General features: G+C 46.5%; 1 protein-coding gene across 1 annotated transcript in view; it reads left to right on the forward strand.

Annotated features, from left to right (window-relative positions):
* LOC147641453 (protein THYLAKOID ASSEMBLY 8-like, chloroplastic) overlaps positions 1-22,879 on the forward strand; it is a 41,327-nt gene extending 18,448 nt beyond the window's left edge. Inside the window, exon 2 of the mRNA XM_086821692.1 lies at positions 22,112-22,879. Within this exon, the coding sequence (XP_086677818.1) occupies positions 22,112-22,492 (381 nt within the window). The 3' untranslated portion in view covers positions 22,493-22,879. The remainder of the gene's footprint in view (positions 1-22,111) is intronic.
* The last annotated feature ends 1,904 nt before the right edge of the window (positions 22,880-24,783 follow it).

Raw genomic sequence — 24,783 nt, forward strand, 5'->3', positions numbered from 1 at the left:
AGGACAGGGTTATATACATAGCTCTATGTTACTTTTCTCCATCAGGATCCTCCTATGTCATTACAGAGGACATGCCACAGGAGGAGGAGATAGGAGCCTCGCCATACACTTGTCTGTCAGAGGAGATTATGCATTATTCTACACTAGGGGAAGTATTTCTTACGGGCGACTTCAATGCCCACACACAGAGCAGACAGTGTGAGGTGTATGACTATGATGACATGGAGATCCTCCACCCTGTGGATCCAGAGGAGATAGGGGCTAGTCGGGCATCAGAGGACACTGGACCAGACAGAGGACATTATGGGGACCACTTACTAGAGTTGGGAGCCAGGCATCGTCTCGTTATTTATAACGGGATGCTACAGTGGCCGGGATCAGGAGGGCTGACATGCTTCCCACATGGGGGTCATACACGGACCGGAGGCACGGTGGTAGACTACATTATGGGGTCTTTGGAGGCATCACAGCTTGTCACCTCATTCTCCATTCCACCTCGTCCTATTGGGGTAGATCATACATACTTGGCATTTTCACTAGCCGGATCACCAGTATCACCAGCCCCCCACATACCGACGCCACACACTACCATCTACTTCACACATGACATGGCAGACGTATACACTGACAGAGTAGAGGATGGGCTCCTACTCATGGATCCCCTGGCATCTATGGATACCATTACAGCCCAGCTCGCATCACTCCTACACACGGCTGCATTACAGAGCTTCCCACGTGTACACTCAGGAGAGTGTGCGAGACCTGGGACTATGCCCCAGAACAGATGGTATGATGACGAGTGCAGAGCCCTATACTCACGACTCCGCATACAGAGAGCCTTGGGAGCCATCACAGAGCAGGAGTCGAGGAGAGAGATGAGGAGACTTACTCGCCGCAAAAGGCGGGCCTTCGCAGAGATACAAGAGCTAGAGATCTTTCATTTCTTCATGAGTAGAGATAGCCCTGTCTCATGGCGGCACTTCAAAGAGCCCCGGACCCCGACACCTATTGCAGACCCACAGACATGGCACACATATGCAGAGGGTCTATACCATGCCCCACAGCAACCACCTATACCTCAGCCAACAGGAGCCTCGACCTACCACAGCTAGCTTCTTTACCCACTCGATGGTACAGGAAGCTATCCGCCGCCTACAGCATGGACGGGCCGCCGACCATATGGGCCTGCAGGGTGAGCATCTCATATATGTAGTAGATTCTTTAGCTCCTTTTCTTGCACACCTGTTTAACAGGGCACTAGCAGAGGGTTTGCCTGCGGAGTGGACGATGCACACCATTGTGCCGATTCACAAAACAGGGGATATGCTCGATCCGAGCAACTATAGGACGGTTATGGTTGGCCACGTGCTGGCCAAACTCTATGGTGCAGTGCTGGAGCAGGAGCTTAGCTTATATGCTGAGCGAGCAGGTTTACGCTCATCAGGGCAGGCAGGCTTCAGGAGAGCTTTCTCTACCACTGACCATGTATTCACTTTGAGATGTATGATTGATCAGGCCAGAGTGAGGAAGAGAAAGCTCTATTGCTGCTTTGTGGATTTCCGCAAGGCATTTGACACAGTACCACGAGAGAGGCTCTTTCAGCGCCTGCAGTCTCTTGGCATACCAGCAGATATGACATGGGGCATCTATGCATTATATGAGCAGGTTTTTGGGCGAGTCAGATGTCCAGGAGGTATGTCCGAGACTATTGCTAGCACCATTGGTGTGAAGCAAGGATGCCCACTTTCCCCCACGCTATTTGGGTTATACATTGATGAGGTGGCTGACTTCATTACACGGGGAGGCGGAGATGGAGTTGATTTAGCAGGTACCTCAGTACATATTATGCTCTATGCTGATGATATTGTATTAGTGTCTGAGTCCCCAGGTTGTCTACAGCAGCATCTACATGCACTCCATGATTTCTGCACACAGAGGGGTCTTACTGTGAACCTTGGGAAAACCAAGGTTATGGTCTTTCATACATCGAGACAGGGCAGGAGTCAGCTGACATTCACTCTCGCAGGATGCCAGGTGGAGGTGGTGACATCATACGTGTACCTAGGGGTTACCTTCTCTGCAGCAGCCACACGCTTTACCATGGGTTCAGCAGCCAGAGCTAGATTGACACGGGGATATGCAGCATTGGCTATGCTAGAGAGACAGTGCCACCAGGCGCATTTTCAGGAGCCCCGGACGAAGGGGTGGCTATTTGACACATTAGTCACACCGGCATTGATGTATGGAGCAGCAGTATGGGCGCCAGGCCTTGCTACCCATTGGTGGACACAGATAGAGAGACCACAGGCCCTCATGATGGCACGCATGATACGCAGCAAACCGTCAGTACCTCATGACATCAGAGTTTGCTGCGCCTCCTATGATGGTAGAGGCCATATTTCAGACTATATGCCTGCTAGACAGATTCAGAGAGATGCCACAGGACAGATTATCATACAAAGCTTTTCAGGCATCTAGACAGTTGGCTGAGGCAGGAGACAGAGGATCATGGTATGCACAGGTCACACATTGGTTCTCACAGCATGGCCTAGACATGGATCATCTACCACCATTCCAGTATGACAGGGATGCACCACATATCCGTCTCTCTCATAGTGAGAGGAACAGAGTATTGAGACAGGATCTATGGCAGCTCTATACACGAGAGACATGGATATCGCCTACACAGCCTCTTCCACCGAAGATGCTATACTACAGAGATCACTTCATGAGTATCACTGATGATGGATTTATAGAGAGGCCTAGATACATGGAGGGCTTTTTACCACACGGCTCCCGAGTGGCTATTGGTCAGCTCAGAGTTTCATCACACCGATTGGAGATTGAGACTGGCAGAGCAGCACGGATCCCCCGAGAGGAGAGGGTATGCAGATTGTGCAGAGAGGAGGTGGAGAGTGAGGAGCATTATGTATGCAGATGCAGAGCATATACAGCCATCAGAGAGAGATATCCCATTTTATTCAGAGAGCCACATTCCCTACGCCAGATCTTTGAGACAGCAGACCAGCGCATACTGGGGAGATACATTCTAGACATACAGCGCCACAAAGAGACATTATTACAGGCTCAGACAGCTCCAGAGGGGGGGCGACAGACACAGATTACTACATTTTTTCAGAGATCCATACCCCTCCCAGCCCCTACACGGCAGGGAATTACTCTCCAGAGAGCAGAGACACTTAGAGCCCGCAGGAGACAGAGGACACCTGGCTTTCGGACACCACGCCTATACCAGAGAGAGATGACAGAGATCAGAGCTCAGTTTCACAGAGAGGGTGCGGAGCGACTGGCTCGCTTCAGAGCACACCCAGGCATGTTCTTCAGGGAGCTGTGGACACCCCCTTCACTGATGTATACCATTTTATACCCCCAGTATGGTACAGGATGGAGCTAGCTAGGTTGCATATCATGATTGTATACTCCATGCATATAGCTTTGCATTCTCCTAGTAATAGAGCTCCATCCCCTGCACACCCAGATTCAGCTTTTTTATTCAGTACTTTTTCATTTTGTTGGGATGACAGAGGATACCCCATACAGGTACTCCGATTTGTCTCATAGGCCGAGTTCGGTCTTTTGGAAGACGTTAATAAAATCTTTCTTTCTTTCTCTCTCTCTCTCTCTCTCTCAAACTCTCAAACGGCCAGCCTCAAACGGCCAGCCGCCAACGGCTAGTAGCCGTTGCCTGAAAAGAAAACGGCTAGATTTCTGTAGCCGTTGCGCCGTTGCGCCGTTGCGCCGTTGCAGGCGTCCCCCGTCCCCGGCTGACAATGTCCCGCCGTCCCCTTGCCACGTCCCGTCCGTCCCGTCCCCCGGGCCGTCCCGCCTCCGTCCCGCACCTGCAGTTAATCGGGACGACGTTCCCACGTCCCACGTGGGCGTCCCGCCGTCCCCCTGTCACTATGGAGAAAACTCGTCGATCATTCGACTGCCAAAGATCAATCTGTGCCTCAGTCGCACCACCGGAAGCAAGGGTGGGAGGGGTGGCATTGGCCGGCGTAACAAGCCAATCCCAAAGATCCACGCCACGCAAGGCCGATTTCACCTTCACCTTCCATAGGGTGTAGTTGGAACCATCCAACTTTGCAGACTCAGCAAACATATGAAGAGAAGTCGGTGCAGCTATCACAAAAGCTTGTGCTCAATCTCAAGAAAAAAACGCACAAACTCTGAAGTAGAGGAGTCCTCCACAGGTACCAAAAGTGCCACCAAAGCCTGAAACACCACAAACCCCCTCTGCAAAGGGGAAAGCCCACTGGAGAGGAAAACACAGCACACAGAAGGCTGCTGTCCTGAAAAAACAGGCTGCCTATGTCCAATCTCCACGTGGAAAAGAAAACGCTGATCAAAGGGTACCTGATGACTGTGTCGGTGGAGCCAAACTGTAGGCGAAAAGACCAGCAGGTGCTATCCAGAAAACACAGCAGCAAAGGGCTGCAAATCTGAGAGAAAACGCAGAGGAGAGGGTGCTGAAAACAGTGCTGAATCTGGGGCAGCAAAGAGGTTGCTAAACCGGGAGCGATGATACCATGAAAGAGTGCACAGAGCGGAAGCAGAGTGGCACTAGAATGTGCTGAACAGAGAGTGCAAGAGAGAGAAAGATATGGAGAAAACTATGCTGAATATACTGAAGCAAAACAGTCCCAAGCAAGAAACAATACAAGTCTCGTAAGTGAGGGAGCAAAATATGTACTAGACTGAATGAACAATGAGAGGCCAGCACCCACTATTTATAGTAGGGGTAAGCTGGCCGACTGGAGCTACTGGACAAGGCCGACTGGAAAATGTCATAAAGGTTGGGAAAAATCCCAAAAAAATACTAGAAAAAGGGGTGGCCAGCCCACAAGCAAGGGCCATGCAAAAGGGACCAAATGGGAATCTGGGGATGAATGTGCTACCCCCCCCCCCCCCCCCCCCCCCCCCCGCGCGCGCCCCCCGCAGGGCCGCTTGCAAGCAGGAGTATTTGCTTATATTATTCTTTGGAGAAGTGCTTAGTTATATAGTCTTGTGGGTTGACTACCATGAGCATATAACATGCATGTTCCTAAAAGGTGAATTTGGGCATGTTCCTGGATTCATCTAGGTGTATTATTCAGCCGTATTAGCGGACATGCAGATTTCACATTGTGAAGTTTTCGTCCGAGTTGCGGTGAGTTGATATTGTGCTAATTCTTTCTATCCTTAGCAGTGCATTTTCCCTATCAACTACTTATTTGTTGTACTAATTCTTTCTATTTGCTACTTCCCTTAGTGCTAGGCTTTATTGTGGCTGAGTTTGCCTTGCATCTCCGGAGCTTTGACAGAAACTCAGTACGAAGGGCTGTGTGTGAATATATGCTTGTATGTGTGTGTGTGTGTGTGTGTGTGTAGTGCGCTTTTGAGAGCATATCTTGATACAGAGTTCTACACCCACTATTGGGCACTGATGACGTTAGTGGGGATGTTGTAGTATCTAGTCCATACTATGCATAATGGAGTTGATAGCTGTATAGTCTTGTGGGTTGACTACCACGAGTATATAACATGCACGTTCCTAAAAGGTGAATTTGGGCATGTTCCTTGATTCATCTAGGTATATAATTCAACCGTATTAACGGACATGCAGATTTCACATTGTGAAGTTTTCGCTGAGTTGCGGCCAGTTGATATTGTGCTAATTCTTTCTATCCTTAGTGGTGCATTTGCCCTATCAACTACTTATTTGATGTACTAATTCTTTCTATTTGCTACTTCCCTTAGTGCTAGACTTCATTGTGGCTGAGTTTGCCCTGCATCTCTGGAGGTTTGACAGAAACTCAGTACGAAGGGCTTTGTGTGAATATATGCTCTTATGTGTGTGTGTGTGTGTGTGTGTGTGGAGTGTGCGTGTGAGCATATCTTGATACAAAGTTCTACACCCACTATTGGGCACTGATGATGTTAGTGGGGATGTCGTAGTATCTAGTCCATACTATTCATAATGGAGTTGATAGTTATATAGTCTTGTGGGTTGACTACCATGAGTATATAACATGCACGTTCCTAAAAGGTGAATTTGGGCATGTTCCTGGATTCAACTAGGTATATATATACACTAATGATATGAATGCCCAACGCAAGGACAAGGAGGCCCAAACGTCGGCAGAGTATCCAGCTATCCCGAGGCTCTGCTGAAGACTCTCCTTGGCCACTGATGCAAGTCTAGATGATTGAAGGACCACACATATGCTGGCTGAGATGTAGAGTACTTCCCCAGGAGATCCAGAGGGCTCTCGTTGGAGGACCCATCGATATCCTTTTCATCCAGGAGCACCACCTTTCTGCTGGGCGTACCCGCACCTGCGGGAAGATCTTGCCTGGCAGGAGTCACACTTTTTGGTCACCGGCATATGGCTCCCAGGGGAACCAGGGTGGAGTATGCATCTCAGTCAGCGAGCAGCTTCTATCTGAAGTTGTGGACTCTGGCATTCTGGTCCAGGGTCGTGCGCAGTGGATCATCCTTCGGGTTGGGGAAGACCGCATTGGCTTCCTCAACTTCTACGCCCCTAATGGGGCGACCGGGAGAGCCGAGTTCTGGAGCACCATTAGGCAGTCCCTCCCCTTGGCAGACCACTGGTGCCTCGGAGGGGATTGCAACATCCCCTCAAACAGGAGTCGGCTGATGCATGAAGCCTCCACGACTGGGAAAACCTAGTAGGCTGCTGTAAATGCTCCTCACGACCGTGAAAAGCTAGTCGGCTGGCTCATTAAATGCTCTCACGACTGCCCATAATACCTGGTTGGGTGCTCCAGCTCCTGTCGGCTGGCCACAAGATAGCTGGTTGGGCTGTTGCACAGCTGTCGGCTGCTGGCCGACCACTTGGCAAAGCCCTTGGATGCTTTTGCAAGGCAAAGCCCAAGTATGGGCTGCCTTGGGGCTAGCCTTAGGGCTGACCCCCTTCTGTTTGAATGCACTTAAAATGCTTTACATGCATCTAATGCTAAGCTTGACACATACATGCTCCTGAATGATGCTTTTTCCGAGTGGGTTAAGAGGACTGACAACTGACTGACTTATAAAGCTTATAAAGCTTGACACATACATGCTCCTGAATGATGCTTTTTCCGAGTGGGTTAAGAGGACTGACAACTGACTGACTTATAAAGCTTAGTGACTGACCTACATAGCTTGTGCATGACTGTCCCTGGACTGAGGGCTCACAATGGGGTCACGGCGCATGATAAATAATCCTAGAAAAGGTTCTACTTCTGCACAAGTGCTGCATTGAAGATCATGCCAGTGTGTCACTGTGTACCCCAATGCAAGGTGCACGTGACATTCCCTCCTGCTTAACTTGGCGGTAGGTTCAGAGCTTCTAAGTTGTCCGCCAACAACTGGGGGTACTCCTGAAAGAACTCTTCGTCGAGCCAAATTGCTTCATGGGTTCCGTGGTCCTTAAACTTCGTATAGAATTGTCGTATTTTTACACCGGATCCATGCTTCCATATGTGGAGGAGAATCTGTTCTGGTGCTATAACTTCAGCTTCGTCAATCATATCTGGTTGTTGCTCTTCTGAAATATCTTGCAATGCTAGACCTACATGTTGGGGTAAAGGCATTATGCCCACCCTTGTAGTGTGTACAAGCCCATAAGTTTTATAGTACATAGTACACTTAGTACTTTTAATGTACTAAGTGCACTATGTGTACTGGAGCAAATATACATGTGTGATAGGGGAGTCACACACTCATACTATGAGTTGACTTATCTCCACATGTCTCTCTCTCTCTCCCTTCTTCTCTGTGTATGTCTCCCACATGAAACCCTAACTCTCTCCCTTCAACTGGTATCAGAGCTCTGGTTTTAGGGTTTTGTTCTCAAGGGTGCAGAGCTTGAAATCGACTGTAGAAGAGCTGCAAAACGAGCTGAGTGTGTGCGCTTACAGAAGCTGGTGGACATCATACGCTTGGAAACTGGCAAGGATTCCTCAAATTTGACTGTGCGCTGCTGTCAACAAGCAACAACACGTGACAGGCTGAGGAAACCAGCCATTGGAAGAGAGAGCGAGATGGCGCCAGCTAATAGAACTGGGAGAAAAACGCAACGGGCCAGGCTGGACGAGCACAACCCGCCACCATCTGTGTGCAGCCAACCACTGCCGCCGACCATCAGCCTGCATACGACAGCGCACCACCAAGGCTGTCCAGGGGTACTTCAACCGGAGCCCCTTCCGGCGAGCCCTCTTTGGCGGCATCTCACTGCTGGGCGGGTTCTACGTTGCGCAGACGATCTCACTCTCCTTCGGGGCCTTGGGCGTCAACGACGTCATCGCTGCCGTCCTCTGCGTGCTCTTCACCGAGTACGTTACCCACTTCTACTACACCCGCCCTCGCCCCACCTTCTCCGTCGCCCTAGTGCACCTAAGCCCAACGTCAATTTTCTGCGGCGGCTGACGACCTGTAACCACACTACTCGACACCTGCTCAAGATACTGTACCTGCAATTGCAACAGAAATCAGAAATTGTACGAGGTATTTGCTTCAATTTTGGGATTTTGCATGTCCATTATCATCAATTGAGCAGGTACAAGTCCAAATGGCTCAGATTTTGAGCAAAATTGGCAACATTGGGTGACATTGGTCACATTCCGGGTCAATTTGCAGGAAATTGTGTGTCAACATTTGGGGCTTTTGATGTAATTGTGCCATTGGGCATTCATACATGCTGTATGATGTGAGCAATCTCACATTCGGGGCTAAATTGCAGGAAATTGGAGTGTAAATCAAAGGGCTTTTGTGCCAATTGGGCTGATTTGCATGCAGGCACTGGCATTTGATGCTTTGGGTAATGTGTTGATGCCTGTCAAGCACTCAATGTGCCAGTAAATCAAGGGGCTTTTATGTATTGGATGTATATGTGGCCAGGGGGAAGCATTGTGAAGACTTTGGATGCCTTCATGTGCATTAATGTACCATTCATGATCAGAAATTGATCTTGAATCAAGGGGCTTTTCAAGATTTTGTGCTTGTTGAGCTTGGCAAAGCAGCAGGGAAGACTTTTATGCCTTGAACCCTTAGAAATCCACTTGCAGTCAAGGGGCTTTTGCTCACTGTCCGGGACTGTTGTATGCAGTGGTGGGGACTGTCAAGGTCTGATTTTCACTCATTTGGACAGCCAGGAGAGCATTTATTGCTGCTGTCCTTGTTGGTACAGATTTGGTACAACTTTGTACAAGTTTTGGCATGGTTGTACATTGATTTGAGTGAGGAAAAGGTTCATTTTCAGCTGCTGTACTTGTCGGTACAAATTTGGTACATCATTGGTGAGCACTTAGTACTGTTGTACAATACTTTGGAAGGGGAACAGAGCACATCTAAGGTGCTGTCATAAATCTGCAGCAACCAGATTTTGGTGATTTTATCACATTCAGTGGGAGGAGAGTTGCATTCGTGCTTCCGCAGTGGGAGATAAACTTTGGGAGAACAACTGTGAGCACTTTGTGTGCTTTTGGTGCAGTGTTTGCACATCTTGCAGGGAGTCAGGCATTGACTGTGTCAAAGGTTGCATATTGCTATGGCAACCACACAGGTGAGAGCTCTTCATTGCTTCACATCAAAAAGCTTGAAGGCTCACATAATTATGACATTTGGCAAACCCAGTGCTATAATGTGTTGCTCCAGAAGAAGCAGCACAAGCCCATCAAAGAAAGGGGTGTAATGCCCGCTTCTCTTACTGCTGAAGAATGGGAAGATATGGATGAGCTAGCAAGATCCACCATCATGTTGTCTGTGTCAGACACTTTACTTTCAGCATACGTGAAGAGAAGACAGCTTGGGGAATGTGGCAAAGATTGCAGGACTTGTATGCCCAGCAAAGTGCCTCAAGCAAAGTGTATTGGTTGAAGAAACTCATAGGTCTTTAAATGAAGGAAGGGGCGTCTATGACAGCCCATCTAAATGAGTTTAATGGTGTTGTCAGCCAGGTCATCAATCAAAAGTTGGCAATGGACGATGAGTTCAAAGCCACCTTTCTCGTATGCACTTTGCCAGAGAGTTGGGACACATTCAGGGCAGCCACTAGCAATTCAAATGCTATGCTGTCATATGCAGATGTGGAGGGTGCTCTCCTTTAAGAGGAGATGAACAGGAAGAACAACTCTGTTGGAAAGTCCAATGCAATGAATGCACGTGGGAGATCCCAGCAAAGGGGTAAAAGCCAAGAACGGGGAAGGAGCAAGTCCCGCTCCAAAAAGGACTTGGAATGCCATTATTGTGGCAAGAAGGGACATTTCAAAAAGCAATGCTACAAATGGAAGAATGATCAAAAGGAAAAGGGCAAAGGAAAAGACAAAGACAAAGATGAAGCCAAAGATGCAAAGCCAAAGGGCAAAAGTGGAGTCAAGATTGAAGAAGTCAATGTGTCACATGTAGGTGACAGTGTGGATGAAGTCCTATTCACGTCTTCACTTGATGCCCATTCACTCCTTGCAGGAGATGGTCATGGTATGCACTCGTGGATCATTGATTCAGGTGCCTCCTTTCATGTCACAGGTTGCAGAGACTTGTTTGTGAGGTATACTGCTGGCAATGAAGGAGTAGTTTATTTGGGTGACAACCATGCATGCCAGATTCTTGGCAAAGGTGATGTGAGGCGTGTGTTTTCAGATGGCTCACAGCTTATGCTCCATGATGTCAGGCATGTGCCTGAGATCAAGAAGAACCTGCTTTCTACTGGACAGCTTGATGATGCTGATTATGTTACCACATTTGGTCATGGAAAGTGGAAGATTAGTAAGGGCTCACTGGTTGTTGCCAGAGGCTCTAAGGTGGACACTCTTTACTTCATGCATGCTAATGTTTGTCACCATCTTTAAAGAGACATCACTTAACTTCTGAATGACTGGAAATGGGCCGAAACTTTGGAATGAGAGTTTAGGACAACGCTTGTCCACTTGCTTTAGCCGTTGTTTCATGATGCGGAGATATACCCAATCCCCTTCCTTAAAGTGGACATCTCGCCTAGATTTGTTGGCTTGGAAGGTCTATGCTTCCTGAGCCTTGGCAAGGCGCTCCTTAACGGACTCCATGATTTTCGAGAATGTCTCGGTGCTCTTATTGGCCTCAAGAGATGGTGACACCTGTCTCGTCAAAAGAGATGAGAAATGGCTTCCAAATGATGTCTCATACGGCGTCCGGCCAATACTCGATGAGTGAGTATCATTTAGAATTGCCTGTACCAAAGGAAGATATTGTTCCCATTTTGACTACTGGCCATGGCAGTATGATTTGAGAATGTCGAAGGCCAATTGATTGTAAATTTTTGCTTGGCCATCTGTTTGAGGATAGAATGCGTCGGACAACTATTGAGGATAGAATGCGTCGGACAACTGCAACTTAGTCCCAAAATTGTCAAACAATGCTCTCCAAAAGTGGGACGTAAATTTTGGATCTCTATCTGATGTGATAGTCCGTGGCAAACCACCAATGGGGTACCAAAACCGAATGACCAAGCGAGCTATTTCCTTGGCTGTGGCGGTCTGCTTGCATGGAATGAGCATGCAAAACTTACTGAATCTATCAACAATGGTCATACTGTGATATGCAGCGGAAGTCTTTGTATTGGTTGATCCTGTCACACAATATGCTCACACCGTCTTCTGTATCCTGAGTTTCGTGAGTTTAGCAATCCATTTCATTTACTTCAAACTTTAAAGAGATGAGAGAGAGATATGAACACTGTACACCAGATTGGGTCCCGAATTACCCACTGAAGGGCCCCCTATCCCGATAATGAGATAGTATTTGCTTTATTACTTTAGAGAGAATGACTTTGGACTGTAGATAAGCCAAACGCAAGATCTCGGAGGATCAGAGTAAGGCTGATCTGTACACTGCTGTAGAAACACCTCAATGACTGGATCTTGAGCCTATGCACTCCTCCCAAGGGCATGAGGAAGGGCTGCACACCTGAGGCTCAAAGAAGAAGAAGGTGGACTGTTCTACACAGTGTTAGAATGCTGAAAACACATATGAATGCTGAGTTACCTTCACCAGATGACTGCTGAATGTGCTGATGATGCAGAGAAGGCTGGACACTGATGCAAACAACTGTTTCAATGCTGGAAACTGTTGTAAACTGTTGCTTCAAGGCTGGATTCTGCTGTAGACAGAAACGCAGGTGTCTAGGGGTGTTGATGGACTGAAACGCAGCAGCAACAGATGATTTCAGGGCTGGAACTGTACAGCTGGAGCAAACGCAGCACTGCTGCTGTGCTGGACCAGAAAACGCAGATCTGCAGGCTGAATGCTGCTGGTTTTCAGGCGTGGAACTATGATGAACTGTGGGCTGAATATGGGGGACTGTAAGGGACTGAATCAGGGCTGCTTTGGTGCTGAAAACAGGCTGATTGAGGGCTGAGGACAAACACCTAGGGCTGGACTGAAGCTATGGTTCTCAAGGGCTGGAGAAGAAAGCTTATGGGCACTAGGGCATGGATTAGTCTTATGCTGAGAGCAAGAGAGAGAGGAGAGCTCTTAGCACAATGAAGACTGAATGAGCAAAAGAGGCTCTAGGCAAGCCTATTTATACTAACTGGGGGTTGGTCATTTAATAAACTTAATATTTATAAATGCCCAATAATGCAAATAATGATAAATAAATACTAATAAATATGGGAAAAATACCAGATAAATCCCAGTAAATTCCCTAAGGCTTTGGGGATGTTCTAAATGATGCACAGGCATATGTATGCATATTATGCAAGATGCAGAGTGCTTTCTGATGCAAACCCTAAGGCTTCTACTGACTCTACATGCATGAATGATTCTCTCCAAGTGGGTTAAGGGACTTGACTGACTGACTGACCCACTAAGGCTAAGGAATGACCTACGTAGCTCGTGCCTGACTTATCCTGGACTGAGGATGTACAATGGGGTCACGGCATACGACAAATATCATCCTACTGGGTTCTAAAACTGTACAAATGCTGCACTTCTGATGATGAGCCATCTTGTCACCATGCACTTAGTGCAGAGTGTATGTGACACATACACTGTGTTTCTAGATCCAGTTGAGGCGGGAAGAGGGCCTACGAAGTCCATACTGTCATGAAAGGGTCCCTCAAGAATAGGCAAAGGCTGTAGCTGTCAGAATACGCAGCGGAGATGATGACCAGATCTGGGAACACGAGCAAAACGCAATGCAGAAAATAACAGCACAAGAGAGAGAGTGATAGAGGATTTTCTACAAGATGATCCTTCACATGCCGCAGAAACCACAGGATACGCGATCCTGCCTCCCAAAGAGTCATCTGCAACCATGAGATCAACTACCTCATCAGGAAGCTCCCGTCCAATCTGGTGTCCATCAACCAGATCAATGAACCATTCTGCTTTTGAGTCAAAGAGGCATCACACTGCTCACAAGGATCAACACCTGTTACGGTGCAAAGCCTAGTCCTGGAAACCTGTTGAAGACCACGCAAGGCCTTCTGAAACTTGTCAACCTCCCCCTCTGAATCCGGAACCACAAAGCCTGGAGTATACACCTCCTTCTGCAAGTAATCAACTGCCACCTGCCTGGCTTTCCGAGAGGTCCCCGTGGAAAGAACATCCTCATCTACAGGAGTTTCTTTGTCCCGAATACTACGAGACATCAGAGCATAAGTTACCTGTTCAATTTCCTCTGACTGACAAACACAAGAACTACCAACATCAGTACTGGAAAGTTCCTGCCAACTGCTGCCATCAACTGGCAAGCTATCCACCATCTGGTCCCGGAAAGCCTGCACCTGCAGCGTATCCACACTTAAGTGGCCATTACCAAGCTGCCACTCATCACAAACCTGAGGACCTGGGAGAGAGAGTGCTGAAAGCTTGTAAACTCCATTCTCCACTCCGCCTTCCCAAACCACCTGGCCTGTTGCTTTGTCCCGGAGAGCAACAAAATGCTCATCAAACTCCACCCGTACGCCAGTCTTGCAAACCTGATGTACTGACAACAGATGAAAACCAACCAAGTGACGGAACATACAACACCTGGGAGGAATGCTTCCCCCCTCTGCCACCATCGGGAACTATCTCCAACCTGCCCTCACTGTGAACTGGGATAGTGGATGTATCCCCAGTAAGAATGTGACCAGAATACCTGCAGAGATCCTGTAAATCTGAACGGGAAGGAGTCATGTGCCTGGAAGCACCACTGTCTAGAATCCACTCCCGAGTATCCGTTACGGAGAATCCTCCTCCCTGCGTGAAGAAAATGAAACATCGGTGTCCATCACCTCCAAGTGCACAAAAGCCGGAGTCTTCATGATTGTTGTTGAGGAATCTTCACCCTTCTCGGTCTTCCGCTTGGGACACTGCTTCCAATAGTGGCCTTTCTCGCCACAATCATTACAGGTCCCGTCAACGACTTTGCAGGGCTCATAACCCGCATCAGTACTTCCAAGGAAATCCTCTTCATGGGCTATACCCTGTTGTAAAGAGAAGCCAAATGTTGCCATATACCTCTGGCCAGCGTCATATGCTTTACATGATTGATTACCTGCGGTGTGCAGTTGAGGAAGATAAACGAACGGACCCTGGCGTTGACACGATCCCACATCTGTGCCTGTGCCTCCTGGTCCTTTCGGATCGACGGTAACTCCCCTTCCTCTACTTCCAGCCGTGAATCCCAACAACGACGAAATCAGCGAGGTCGTAAGACTCCAGAATAGATTCCATCATAACCTTCCATATGCCGTAGTTGTTCCCGTCCAACTGACGGTCCACAGGGAACGTGGGGAGTGTAGGGATCTTCACATGCCTCTCGGCCATCTCTAACAGATCTGCCATTGCGGGGATGTACTCTGAAAAAGGGTGGGTGGGTGGGAACAAAAAAGAACTTACACCTGCAAGTGGCTGTCCAGCAAATCAGCCCGCCGTCCTCTTGCTTCTCCTCTTCCCAAACAATCCCGAACAGTCCACCTATCAGCAACACAACAGTCCCCCTCTTGCTCACACAAATCCCAAGAACAATCTAGAGCCTAGGCTCTGATACCATGTCAGAATACGTAGCGGAGATGATGACCAGATTTGGGAACACGAGCAAAATGCAATGCAGAAAATAACAGCACGAGAGAGAGAGAGAGAGAGAGAGAGAGAGAGAGAGAGAGAGGCGTGTAACTCTGCTCTATATACACAAAGAAGAATCCCGGAATGATACAATGGAATGGGGGCCATGGGGCCATTTTATATGGCCCCAAATACCCAGTCAGCATGTGCTAAAGGCAGCTGACTGCCTCACGACTGGTGTCATCCAGTCGGCCATCATGAGAGAGGTCCACGACCTGTATAATCCAGTCGGCCTGCTGCAGAAGGTGAACACGTGCACACTAGTGCAGTCGGCCAGCCATTGGGTCATCCTGCCATCATAGGGCAGCCACCCAAACCATGGAAAAATAGGAAAAAATGAGGAAAAAATATGGAGAGTGGGGAAAAATGAGAACAACACCTACAAGGACGGGCACACCCACAACAAAGGCCTGGTGTCTACAGAAAGACAGGAGATGACTTCTCACAGTAGCAACCCTGCTTGTTTGGTATGAGGTACTTTCACTTTTTGGCATATCTGGCATGATTGGACATGTTGGTAGACATCCCAGCGCATCTTAGGCCAATAGAATGACCTCTCTAACTTCCCCAAGGTACTGTTGATACCCCTATGACCACCCAACCAGAGAATCATGGGCATCATGGAGAAGGACTTGACGCTTGTCTTTGAGTACACAAAGGCGGTTCTTGAAAAACAACCATCCATCCTGTATACTATAATGGCCTGGGTCGGAGCTGAGGGCCAACTGATATTGAGTCCCGAACTCTGCCGAATCCGGATACTGTGCCTTCATACTGTCTAAGTCTTTGCCTTGAATTTCAAGCACAATGGACTCCTGCAATGTCTGAATAGTGCCCTTGCGACTAAGAGCATCGGCAACGGGGTTATGCTTGCCCGGAACGTATTCAATCATTCCCCCAAATTGTTGGAACAATTGACTCCATTGGGACTGCATGTCACTCCATTGAGCACTTTGCAACCATTTAAGTGCCTTGTGATCTGTCTTAACTATAAAGCCCCTCCCGTAAAGGAAGTGCTTCCAATGTTTAAGAGCGGTCATCACCCCCAAGAGCTCTTTGTTGTACACCGAATAATTCTTCTCGGTGTTCTTCAACTTGCGGCTATAATAAGTCACTGACCTACCATCATGCTGTAAAACAGCTCCAATGGCAAGATTACTGGCATCGGTAATTACCTCGAAAGGATCATCCCATGATGCTCACTTCAAAACTGGAGACTCAGGGGCAACTTTCTTCATGGCCTGGAATGCCTCTAGAGCCTTACCCGGTGACGGACACTTTCTGACAACGAGTCTTCACGCCCTTGAGCAAGTTAGTAAGAGGTGCTGCAAGGTCAGAAAACTTGTCCATATGTGTGCTGTAGGCCTGACAAAGACCCACACATGAGCAGATTTCCCGGGCTGTAGTGGAAACATCCCAATTGAGAATGGCCTGTACCTTTTCAGGGTCGAGGCTAATACCTAAAGATCTGATGATGTATATCAGGTAATGGATTTCTTGTACTCCAAACTCACTCTTCTTGGCATTGATAAACAACTCATTGTCCTCCAAGAGTTGCAAAACCTATGCCAAATCTTGTTCATGTTGCTCTGCAGACCCTGAGAAGATAAGAATGTCATCTAAGAAGATGACGCATTTGCCAATGAGATCTCGAAAAACCCGAGACATCATTTTGTTGAACGTCGCTGGTGCATTGGTGAGACCAAAGGGCATCACCAGCATGCTTGGTCCTAAAGGCTGTTTTTGGAATGTCGGCCTCGAAGATCCAAACTTGATGTGGTAGCCACTCTTAAGAACTATCTTAGAAAAAATATTTGCACCATTGAGTCGTTCTAGGATGTACTCTATTCCGGGCATGGGGAACCTATTCTTCAATGTTAGCTTGTTGAGCGCCCTGTAATCCACACATAATCGTGCATGGACAAACAAAATGGGAGCGGCAAATGGTGAAGAGGATGGTCGGATAAAACCGGACCGGATTAACCGAGCTAACTGTTGTTCTAGCTCGCTCTCCAATGCCTTAGAAAGGCAGTAGGGAAACTTGCTGGGAGGTTCTGAACTAGGAACCAACTCTATGCGATGGTCCTGAGGTCTACTAGGTGGGAGAGTGGGTGGGAGGTCGTCTTGCAACATGATGTTGCTGTATTGAGACAAAAGACCAGCCATCTGCTGCTCCCATGCGGGTGCTACTTGAACTGCATTAGACTGAGAGTGGATGTACAGTAACGCACACTGTGCTCCTTTTCTGATCGCTCTTTGGGCATGAATGTGGGAAATGAGTGGAATACCAGGAATGCTCCGATCTCCGCGAATCATGAGAGGCTTAGGAAAGCCTTCAATGATGGTGAAAGTCCTACCTCCAAGAAGGAATGGGTGCATACTGTCTAAACCACTGGGTCCCGAGGATCATGTCACATCCTAAGAGAGTGGAGACAATGAAATTCCGTTGAAATGTGGCCCGTTGAACCTAAAACTCAAATTGTAGAGCTTTATAAGTAATGTGCATACATAGACCAGGGGTAAACCCGTCCACATCCAAATGATAAGGAACCAAGGTACAACTCATCTTGGTAGCCAACTGCAGAGAAATGGCATCCTTAGAACTACCCATGTCGAAGAGGACAATGAATTGCTTTCCCTTTGAAGTGCCATAGGCACGGATGAGAGCCTTTGTCTTGCCCTCAACCCCACCCTCTTGCTTATCATCAAATACCACTGGTGGCACTGAATTCAAAGAGGGTAAAGGCTGAACGACATTCGAGGCTAATGGTGGAGGTGTGGATGATTCTACGGTGGCTACTGTGGAAGTGGATGCCTTGGCAGACTTTTCTGCCTGGAGTTTAGGACAATCTTTCTTCCCGTGTCCCACAGTGTGACAGAAGAAACAACGGTTCTCTGTCCGGTATTGTGTCTGTTCATCAGGCTGGAGATAACCTCCAGTTATGCTCTCCTTAGCTTTTTCCTCAAGAGTCTTCTTGGGCGTAGAATCTTTCTTATGGTCCGATTGACCCGAAGAATTTTTCTTTTGGTCCTTTTGGTCTTTGCTGTTTTGAGCCCCCTTACCCTAGGTAGATGACTGCTGTTGGGGCTTTGGGGTAGACTGTACTTGCTTGGGCTTATCTCCGTTTAGCATTGACTCCTGGTTCTGAGCGAGAGTCAGTGCCCGTGCTTAAGTCTGAGGCTCAAAATTCCACACTGGGTACCTAATGGTAGTGTCTAGACCTCGAATAAACTGCTTGAGCTTATCTTCTTCCAATATGCCCAATTGTTGGGCTAGTGTAATGACCTTGTTTGAATAGGTCAAAACAGGGAAACCACCCTAAGTGAGTTTGTAAAACTCATCCTCAAGATTGGTCATGTACTGTGGTGGAAGAAAACGGGCTTTGAGATCAGCCACGAAGGTGTTTCAATGAAAACGGACTTGGCCTGTGATGGGGTCTTTGTGAACTGAATTCCACGGAATTCGCGTACTTGTGCTTTATCTTGTCTAGTCCTATACCTGCAAGGTCCATCCATGTGGATTGGATGTGGGACATGGTTCCTTTCCTGCTCAAGGTGTCGGCCACTGGGTTAGCCTTGCTTTATCTTGTCTAGTCCTATACCTGCAAGGTCCATCTGTGTGGATTGGATGTGGGACATGGTTCCTTTCTTGCTCAAGGCGTCAGCCCACTGGGTTAGCCTTGCTCTCGAGCATTCCACCAAACTTCTGGAAAATCTAGCTCCAACGGTATTGACGGTCACTCCAATTCGTGCTTGGCATTGTCTGAAACCAATGCAAAGCCTTGTGATTTGTGCGAACCCCAAAGTCGCACCCATAAAGGAAATGCTTCCAATGCTTTAGGGCTTGTATCACCGCGAGGAGTTCCCGGACATAGTCTGAGTACGTTTCTTCAGCAGGAATTATCTTAACGTGACATGTAAGCGATTGGATGCCCTATTTCATGTCAGCCTTCTTAAAAAGTATATACCAAGCCCGAATCATGTGCTTGATGATGAAATCTTAACTTCTTCTATTGCAAGACCGCTCCAATAGCAATGTTACTCGGATCGGTGATCACCTAGAATGGGTTATCCTAGGAGGCTAATGTTAAACAAGGAGCCCTAGATAATCCAACCTTAAGGTCCTTGAATGTCACATGCACTCTGCACTCAGTGCAGGGTGACAAACTGGCTCATCATCAGCAGTGCAACATTTGTACATTATAAGAACCTAGTAGGATGATATTTGTCGTATGCCAATTCTGCTAGACAAAGGAGCTGCCAACTTACTGTAACACGCAGAAGCTCTGGGAGTCTTCTTTTAGCCCTAAACACCACTGAGAACATGCTGATGCAAAAACGCAGACAGAAGGGAGAGTAGAGAGAGAGAGAGAGAGAGAGAGAGACAGAGAGAGAGAGAGATGCTGGAAAATTCAGTATATTTATATGGTACGAAAAGGTACTCGATCTACAGCCCTAGGCTGCCTTGCTAAAAAGGTGTAACACACCAAAATCTGTCCTAGTGCTTGATCACTCCATAAGGGAGAGAATGACTAATACAATGAGCACTTGTGTCTTATATAAGCCCTTTGGACACTTGGAGAACTGGCCGACTACTGTCGGCCAGCTGAGTGGACATTAAATTGAATAAATTGATGCACCTGTAGTCGAAAGTATCGCTGGTACAACCGACTCTCATGTGTGCAACCGACATCCCCTTTGGTACAGCCGACAGGACTTCCATATCTCCTTCATGCACGACAACATCCTCTTCATGTCCTTCTCCTAGTCCACTACTACCACATCTGCACTTTATGCTCCAACTTTTGGTTCTTATCATCTTTTTCTGGCTGCCCCTTCTGGACTAGCGTCAGGATATGTCCATGGGCAAACATGCACATGACAATCCCTCCATTAAACAAAGGTAGGAGCAAATCAAACATTTTTTAAAGTCGATCGTACCTCTATCCAACTTATTTTTCTAAAATAAAAAGTCCCGTACCGATACCGATTTTTCATACCTTCGTACCTGACAACTATGAATCTATGCAAAGTCGGGAGAATCCATCCTTCTTTTTAACAGAAAGGATCAAGGCTGCGAATGGGGACACACTAGAGCATATAAAACCACATTGTAGTAACTTGTGGAGTTGACAGTCCAACTCCATCTCCATGGCCTTGCTAAGGCGATATGGAAACTTGCTCAGGGGTTTGGAACCCGGGAGGAGTTCAATTTTGCGGTCCTCTGGTCTAGATGCGGGAGGCTAGGAGGAAGGTTGTCCCAAAGAAAGATCTTCTAGAATCGGTCATGCAAGGCCTTTTACTTCTCAGAAGCACTAGTAACCGTCTGGGTGGTCTCAACATAGATCACCGCACACTGTGCATCTTTCTGAATCTCTCGTTTAGCTTGGATATGGCTAATGACCGGAAAGTTAGGTATCCTTGCCACACCTGACTCACATTTAATGAGCCTTGGATACATTTTGGGTAATCCGGACATGTATTGCTCCCAATCAACATCTGGAGTAAACTTGTGAAACCACTAGATCCCTAAGATAATGTCTGGAGTAAACTTGGACACACCTACAACAGGGGCAACCATGAAATCTCACACAAATTATGTGCCTTGGATGACTAATTTAGCACGACGCGCGTCAAACTTGATGCTCGTTGTCATGCATGTGCTAAATCTGTCCACTTGCTTATCTACCGAGGTAAACGGAAAACGAGCTTGTCGAGCGGCCTGTTACGTGACCACGTCCTCTGTACTGCCGTTATCAAACAAGACAACTCCTCTGTGGCCACCTATCTTGTCATGTGCATCCCACACTTGGATGCAACATGGACATATCTGAACAGAAGGTGCAGAACTTGGAGTGGAAACTGGTCCCATGTCAGCCCAGTCCGGGATGAGTCAGCCAGGGTTCCACTCTAAGCGTCCAAGGTCAGGTGTACAAGTCTTGTACATGGTCTTGGTCAGGTGTGCATTGTCCTGCACATGAAGCAGTGCCAGTTCGTACTAGGGTAGACAAAGAGGGTGAATCAGATTTTGGAGGATATGCTTTGTGCATATGTCTCCAAGAGACCATTAGACTCGGAGAGGTACATCCGGATGGTTGAGTTTGCCCATAACAGTGCTAAGCATTGGTTACAGTCCGTTTATGCTGATGTACGGATACCAATCTAGATCTCCAGTAGCTATGGGACGTAAGGGTATTTAGAATGATGCGGCTAGGGATTTCTTGGCAGATATGCAAGAGATGTTAGCCAGAGCTAGAGATTCTATCAGGAGTGCTCATGATAGAGCACGGTTTTATGTTGATAGGCAGCGCTGAGGAGTTATCCGAGGGAATGCTGATGTATTTGTGAATACCCAAGAGTTTAGAGATGTTACAGACGGGGAAGGTTGGAAAGTTATCCGATCCACACTGACCAGCAGGGGAAGCTCATCAAGAGCATCGTAGTCTAGCACATCAAGTGGCAATCTGGAAGTGAATGAGCCAAGGCGTAAGACCCTTGCCACCATCCTCGTGGAGGGCTCCATCTTTCTCTTGTGGTGGTAAGATTTGATTTTTACTACCTATTATATTGTTGCTATTTGTGATAAAAAGTAACTTGAACGGCTCACAGAACAAATATAGTGGATGGTCTCCATTGGTGGGGTGATTGTGCCTTTGATGGCCTCACTGTACTGCGCCCGCTACTATCATCACAGCTGAGGTCATATTGGCACCCTAAACTCCAGACCTACACTGACCAGCAGTGGAAGTTCATCAAGAGCATTGTAGCGTAGCACATCTGGTGGCGATCTGAAAGTGAGTGAGCTGAGGCACGAGACCCTTGCTGCCATCCTCGTAGGGGCCAATCTTTCTCCTGTGGTGATAAGACTTGATTTCTTCCTACCTATTACAATGTTACTATTCGTTTGTGCTGTTCCAGTTACAGTTTCCTGGTTTTTTATCACAAAAATGAGGCTGGTCATCAATTCACTGCCTTTCATGTGCTAACATTTGTTGGTTGTGTTGTGTACTGCTCCAGATTTTCGATGTTATTAGAAAAGAATTCTGGTACAAGCCTGATGAGGGTCTTTTCTCGGAACTGGTCATAACATTGGCTCGAAACAATTTGATTGAGGAAGTTGACAGGCTATATTCCTTAGCAAAAGAAGAAAGACTGCAGTCGATTGTACGCTTCTATTCGGAAGTTATAGGTGCACAAATAAGGTCAGGAAATACACACAAAGCAATGGAGGTGTATGATGAGTTGAAAAAGGCAGGTTTCTTCCCATGTGACCCAGCATATGGTATTTTGCGACAAGGCCTGGAAATCAATGGAGAACTGGAGCTTGCAGCTGCTGTTGAACAAGAATACAAGGAAGCCCTAGAGGCAGATGTGGTGGAACATGCGGTGTACAGTTGATTTATTCTTTGTCGTTATCCTTTCCTCTCTGCCTGCACCTGTACCTTCAGTGGTTTGCGAAGGTAAACAGCAACAAGGCCTTGGAGTTACATTTATGAGTGCACCAGGTGCAAATGTGGACTCTTAAAACCTGAATTATGTATGTTGAGGTCAAGGATCACACCCTAATGGGATTGGTTGCATTTTTAGTGACTTCATTTGCACACTCCTTATTTGAAATCTGAAGAGTTTAGAGAGACAAAAAGCACAACAATGATTTGTACAGATGCTGTCAGTTATGCTGCTTAGTGGTGCAGCCTGTTGACATTGTGTTAATTCTTTTTGTCTTTAGTGGTGCATATGCCCTATCAACTACCTTTTTATTGTAATAATTCTTCCTATTTGTTACAATCCTTGGTGCTAGGCTTCATTATGGCTGAGTTTGCCCTATATCTCCGGAGCTCTGACAGAAACTCAGTACACAGACCTTTGTATGAATGTATGCTGTGTGCGTGCGTTGGGGGGGGGGGGGGGGGGTGGGAGCATATATTGATACCAAGTTCTACACCCACTATTGGGCATTGATGACGTTAGTGGGGATGCCATAGTATCTAGTCCATACTATGCATGATGGAGTTGATGGTTTATTGTCTTGTGGATGACTACCATGAGGTTATAAATTGCACTTTCTTATAAGGTGAATTTGGGCATGTTCTTGGATTCATCTAGGTATATATATATATATACTTAGTTTTGTACTGTGCTTCAATAGTATTTATAACACAAAAATATTAGCTCGACTTTTTTTTAATGCTTCTTTCTTTGTTTTGAAATGGCATCTTTTTGCATGTTAAAACTCATTTCTTTTATAATAATGGATATTCAAACTTACGATGGTTGAAGAGGAGGCAAGCTTGTGCAAGAAACTTTGCATCATGATTGTCTGCTACCATGTTTCCATAGTTGCTGTTTGTATACTCGTAGTTTACTGTCCTGAAGGGTGTGTGTTATTATATATACTTATGTCTATGTGTATGAACCTTTGCTAAGTGTAACCCAAGGCGTTATAGCAAGCTTGTGCTATGCCACATGGTATATTGAATTCTTAGTTCGACAGACTCACTTTTAAGTGCTACAAAAGCTTGAGACGAACTTTATCATCCTCATGGTTCTATATAGCTGCTAGTTACCTCTAAGACAGTAAAGAGCTTGATATTGTGAAGCAGACTGGTGTATATGCTAACTCAAGCCTAGTCTGCTACTCTTAAAGCCATGCATCCACTGTCTAAAGTGTGCATGCTCCTCTTTTCTTGTAAGGTGTTTTCAGAGCTATTGTGTAGTTATGCCTATGTACAATGTAGGGTCAGTTTGTGTTCATGAGTTATCATAATTTATATATATTGGACGTGGAGTTTTTATGTTCAATGATTAATATTGTAGAACACTTTGAATAGCATAACATTATAAAGTTTTCCACTCAATAGCTCAAATATACATTGCATTCTTCTAAGTTAATTGGTAAAGTTGCCACATCTAGTAAATTATGTGTAAATTTACTATGCAACTGAATCTAACCTAGAAACTTCTCTAACTCCTTGATATTTTAGGAGGATTTACCATCAAAATTTTGGAAAGTAAAAGCTTTGCGGCTAATCTTCTTCTCTTTTGTAGACTCTTGAGCTCGTACGGTTCTCTGAATTTGATCACTATCGGAATCTGAAGATGTAGCAGTGACATGTGTGTGTCTCTTTTTGCGGAATAACTTGTCTTCTAAATTCATCCTCAACTTCTTCTCAACAAGAATCTAATTTTGAAGCGATTGAAGTTGTTTTTGAATGGTTGGGGATAGAGGATAGGTTGCCATTGTAAAAGAATGAAGCAAAATAATATGAAAGTGTGGAAATAAAATAGAGAAAGTAACAAGCTTATATGACTCTTGTATAGTCCAAAGAAAGCCTTGTTGAAGAACTCAAAGTTAAAGATCTATATTTTATATATCTCAAACTTCTAGAGATCACATGTTTCAAGAGGATGTTGCTTTCCACACATCTAGCCAAGTTAAGGCTAAGCCGTGAAATTGTTACTCAAGACACATGCTCATTCAACTTGTTGAACACACTAAAATCATTCATTAAAACCCGTATAAAGGTTTTGATGAGTTCATAGATCTCCTACGCTATTCGTCAAAAGGTTGTTGAAGCATTCTTTTAGCCAAAAGTCCTCACATTAGATGTGAATGCACTCCATTTAGTCACAAGAGTTGTTTTCTTCCTATCTTTTAGAGCCAACAAAACTTGATTATATCCATTGAA

This window comes from Cibotium barometz, chromosome 2 (assembly GCF_041138505.1).
Source record: "Cibotium barometz isolate CiBa-2024 chromosome 2, ASM4113850v1, whole genome shotgun sequence".
Classification (NCBI taxonomy): Eukaryota; Viridiplantae; Streptophyta; class Polypodiopsida; order Cyatheales; family Cibotiaceae; genus Cibotium; species Cibotium barometz.